This window comes from Fusarium oxysporum, chromosome 1, assembly GCF_000149955.1.
Source record: "Fusarium oxysporum f. sp. lycopersici 4287 chromosome 1, whole genome shotgun sequence".
Taxonomy (NCBI): domain Eukaryota; kingdom Fungi; phylum Ascomycota; class Sordariomycetes; order Hypocreales; family Nectriaceae; genus Fusarium; species Fusarium oxysporum.
The window spans coordinates 6,368,600-6,373,206 of record NC_030986.1 but is presented as its reverse complement, the minus strand read 5'-3'; the positions used below and the strand labels follow the sequence as shown (position 1 = coordinate 6,373,206).

At 48.3% G+C, this 4,607-nt stretch overlaps 2 protein-coding genes across 2 annotated transcripts; one reads left to right on the top strand and one right to left on the bottom strand.

Moving 5' to 3' along the window:
* Positions 1-445: 445 nt before the first annotated feature.
* FOXG_15082 (uncharacterized protein) lies at positions 446-1,180 on the top strand (the record flags this gene model as incomplete). Its single annotated transcript, XM_018395154.1, has 2 exons — positions 446-712; positions 779-1,180. The coding sequence occupies 2 exons, from the start codon at positions 446-448 to the stop codon at positions 1,178-1,180; spliced, it is 669 nt and encodes a 222-aa protein (XP_018255628.1).
* A 1,848-nt stretch (positions 1,181-3,028) lies between these two features.
* Positions 3,029-3,334, bottom strand: FOXG_15081 (uncharacterized protein; the record flags this gene model as incomplete). Its single annotated transcript, XM_018395153.1, has 1 exon — positions 3,029-3,334. The coding sequence occupies one exon, from the start codon at positions 3,332-3,334 to the stop codon at positions 3,029-3,031; it is 306 nt and encodes a 101-aa protein (XP_018255627.1).
* Between the last annotated feature and the right edge of the window lie 1,273 nt (positions 3,335-4,607).

The following is a 4,607-nucleotide window of genomic DNA, read 5'->3' as shown; positions in this document are numbered from 1 at the left end:
AACCGTCGCTTCGTTCAAGAAGATTCACTGGCGCGGAAAGGCGCCAAGGGCAGGAAGAGTTGGATTAGGTCGCACGGGACCTTCCTTGTCGAACTGAACTATCAGGATCAACCAATAGGTCATGTCTGGTGCTGCATTCGGTGTGACATGAAAGGCGCGGCAGAGTTCTTTTCGGTACAAGTCACGTTTTCTGTAGTAGATTATCTTAGGAAGTCTATGCTATTCCCGTTCAACTCTGTCGACCAAGATATCCAGCAGCTGACCTGCATAGAGCTCACCAGATCACCTCAGCCAGCCTGTCTAGCGAGGCCAGTCCCAGCGATGACAGCACCGTGAACCTTTCTCTGATGCAACTCCCAAACGGCGTCGGCTTGAACAGAGCGTCATACCAAGGCAAAAATAAAAGCCATACAAGAACTAAGCGTCGGGTTCGTCATTGATAGCGATGTGCCATTCACTATCTTCGAACACAGCTTTCTTCGGAAGATGTTCGGTTACGGTGGAGATAATAGGTGAAACTAATTTAGATGACCTCGAGCCGATTGGAACGCCGTTGGGAGATCCCCGAGAGTCCAACGGTCGACCAAGCCGTGTGCGCTGTCTCTCTGCCCACTTTGACGAGGATGAGGTTTACGAGCTACCACAGCGGATCCAACTCCCGAGGTTCACTGAATCTGCATTACCGGTGCATTCTCGGGCTGAATATTCCACAGTAGAAAAGCGCCCAGCGTCCAAGATCTCACAGAAGAGCACATTACCAGCAGACCATCGAACGTAGATCCGAGCATCGATTAACAACGGGTGGAAGAAGCTGAACGAGTATTACAACAAACTCGAAGATTCTCCCTTGTTCGCGGCACGCATCATTCTTCATCCGAGGTTCGGGATCAGCTGGCTAGAGGCTACTTGGGTCTCTGAGGAGCAACTAGCCTGGGTTCGCGATGCCAAGGTGGGAATAAAGGACTACTTCACCCGTTGGTATGACATGAGCCAGTCGCAATATGAGGAAACAATGCAGTACAACGCAGCGTCAAGGACGATGGATCAAGAGGATGACCAGAACACTCAATGGATTAATAGTAAGACTAAGAAAGCGTTTTTAACGGGTGGCAGTGTCGGTGAGCTCGAGAGGTATCTCCGTCTCGAGCCACAGGATACGCTGGATGCTATCCAGTGGTAGAGTGACTACAGGGCTTCGTTTCCTTCACTGAGCAGCTTTGCTCTGGATGTCTATGCTATTCCAGCGATGGCAAGCGATTGTGAGAGGCAATATAGTGCACCAATCAAATCAAACAAATCAACTTTGAGTCCGAAGGCTGCCAATCAAATCCACTTTAGGTTCAAAGTTGATTTGATTGACATATGATGAGCGCTGGTACTACCTATCCCTTTGAGTGCCAAAGCCCTTAGGCGGGGTTACGAAAGGGGTATAGAGCCAATGAAGATAAATGAAACTAACGGTACTTTTCCACACATACTAATTTGTATGATGGTAAAAGTCCCAGCAGTTTTGATTGTTACAAAGGGCTACCTTACAGACTTGGCAAATCTCTTACGAACTTCTGGTACCCTGCACGTACTAACCTTATGACTAAGTTGAGTGGGGCGAGTGACCTTCCTAAGGGCTGTGGCACTCAAAGGGATAGGAAGCTGCAATCTGTCTCATTGATTTGCCGGCGTATACCTCCGCGACCATAGCTGGTCTTTCCTCGGGAGTAAATTCAATGTTTCTTTGGCGATCTCCGCTTATTTCGGTGCCAAAATAGCTTTTTTTCAGAAGCCATCGTGGTTGTTATTCTCTTGGTTGAAGATGCAATGCGCTAAGTTTTGCGAGAAACATGAGGGAAAACAGATGACGCTAGGGCAAGAATGGGATTCGAAGATGCCGAATACGCCAAGGCTGGCACGAAAGGCAGGAAGATTCATGATCTTGCACATCTCCTCAAGGAATTCGGAGCGATGACATTTCAATGAGGGGCACAGGGGTCATTCGGAGATGCAGCAAGGGTCCTTGTCGCGCTGTTTGTGGTGGGCGCTGTGAAGATGGTGGAGTGGAGGTTGCAGTTTCATTGGTTTGAAAGCACCGCCAATGTATGAGTTGTTTGCGCCCGCAACGAGGGTCGTCGTGGAGGGCTTGATGCTTGTCGCCGTGTGTGAGGTCCGGTCTCGGCCGGGTGAAGCCGAAACGGTACGACTCGCGGATCGTCACTGGCTCCGAGAAAGGCGCCCACTCCACACCGATCTGTAACCCTAATTGGCCCCCCTTGGGGGCTACCCCGTGGAGAACTAATTTGAAGGCGTGAGTAGTACATCGTCATTGACACCAACACACTGTATTAGTGACGTCTTGCACCAATCTGAACCTGGCGGATATGCGAGGATACCATACTGGGGGGTGCTGCAAGTCGCCCATCCCCGCCACTCGTACCTCCTGGACGGGGTCCGTTGACTAGCAAAAGTCGGGTTGATTTGCAAAAAACAAGGTACCTCTGTATACAGCCATTTTCTTAGCGATCAGATGTCACTTCATTTCAAGCATACTTATCTGCATTTGCAAGTCAAACTTTTTGCACACACATCTAAAGGAGCATCGCGACCGCCAAATTGACAGCTAGGGAGCCGCGTTTTTCGCCTGCAATTAAGGGATTACATAGTTTTTCAACTGATGCATTGAAATCGATGATAATTGCAGATCTCTCTCGCTGTCTTCGCTTTGACTATGATGAATTCCTCCACGTCATCCTCGCCCTCAATTTTCTCTATTCTCTAGCTCGTCAGTGTCATAACTCAACATCAGAGTTTTATTTGCACGCCTTTCTTGCTCATCTAATACGATGAATCTAAGAGCCTCTGCAATGACTATGGGGTCATAAAAAGAGGGCATTTTCACGGCTGGCTGCCACTCAGGAAGAAGCTTATTCTGTTCCTGAAGCTCACGATGCAACGCATATCGTTGACTGAGCGATACAGCCGAGTCAAGGTAGACACGATGATCAGCCTTACATCACCAGTCAGCTTGATTCTTAAATTATAAAACAGACTTCCAATGCTTCTTCTTATGACTGAAGATCTCCTTGATCTTCACATCTCTGACGTTACGCCTTACGTGTGCCCTGACCTCTTTAAACCACCTCCTGATGCAGGCCACCTCGTCTCTTACATCTCTATTTAAAAGGCGGCGCTCTTCCTCCTCCTGAGCAGCCTGTCGATTGTACTCATCGCAGGCGATACGCAGCCTTGCATCAGAGACGCGAATTGGGCCGTACGTACATATAACTGCCGCCTTTTCCTCGAGCCTAGCTCGTCTTAATGCCTTCTCTTTAAGACGATGCATCTCCTGAGTAGGGGCGATGCCGTTGAGTGCAAGTGTTATGTACCCCTTTCACATTTTATCGTAGTTATGTATAACGGATGGAGTCAGGGGGACATCAGAGGCAATAGATGCTTTAATCGCAACCTCACATACTCGGAATAGCGTTCAATTGTGCGCATACGTAAAAGGGGGGGCCGGCATCATTCTAGGTCAAATTGCACCTCGGGGGAGGCGTCTGGAAGCTGTCCAGGGGGCAGGTTGCAGTCTGAAGCGGCTGTCCCTTCTCTGACGTAACCCGGAAGCTCCTTTTGCAACACTTCTTCTGCTAATGACGATAAGGGGTCTTTCATTGACCTAGCACAATAGAGGGGCCAAAAGGAAAGACACCGCACTTCTGCCAAGCTTTAATGATAACTGACTTCTTAAAGGTGCGATTCCGGGATTCCTGAAGGTGGGCAAGGAAGATAGACTTCCCAAAGTTGGATGTGCCGTCAGAGATCTCTCTATATAGTATTTTCTGATGCCAGTACTTGTAGGGTCTGAACATGCCCACATCACAGGGCTGAAGCAGGTGTGTGAGATGTGGAGGGAAGGGAAAAAGCTTGATGTTATGTGGAGCAGCGTAGTGGAAAATTTGGGTTGTAAAGTGATTTTCACAGCCATCCATGACGATAAGTCGCTTTTCAGCTAGATCAGATGGTCTAGTAAGTCTCTCAAAGTGTTGAATCTACTCGAAAGCCACCATATCATTAGTATAACCCGTTGGTGTGGTTGTGAAAGTCATGTCTTCAGGGAGGTCATTTATGATCCATTTGACTGGAACCATGATGCCAGGGAGGATAATAAATGGATCTATAACCCCCCCGGCTGTCGATATAGCTTCAACAACTCTGGCCAAGACTGTATCGTGTGCGTCGGTCAAGATGGGCTTTTCAACTTCCTGATATGTCCACAGGAAGGTCTCTTTTCGAAGATATCCGACCATGAAGCCAGTTTCGTCAAAGTTCCACATATTTTCAGCCTTGATATTGAGCTCCTTGAGTGCCTTTTCCCGCACTATAAACCACCTTTCAATGTGACTGCGGTTTTGCACTGCTTTTCGCTTCACATCTCGGGTTGTTGACTTCCTCACTTTGAAGATCTCTTTATGACGTGCCATAAAGCTCTTAGCCCAATACTGAGAAGCTGACTTATCCTCAAGGCCAATAGACCTCAAAATAACATTCGCATGGTGCCGAAGAGCCCTTAGTTGTATGTGGTGTCCTTGTGTCACACGGTGGTGTGCCCAGCATAG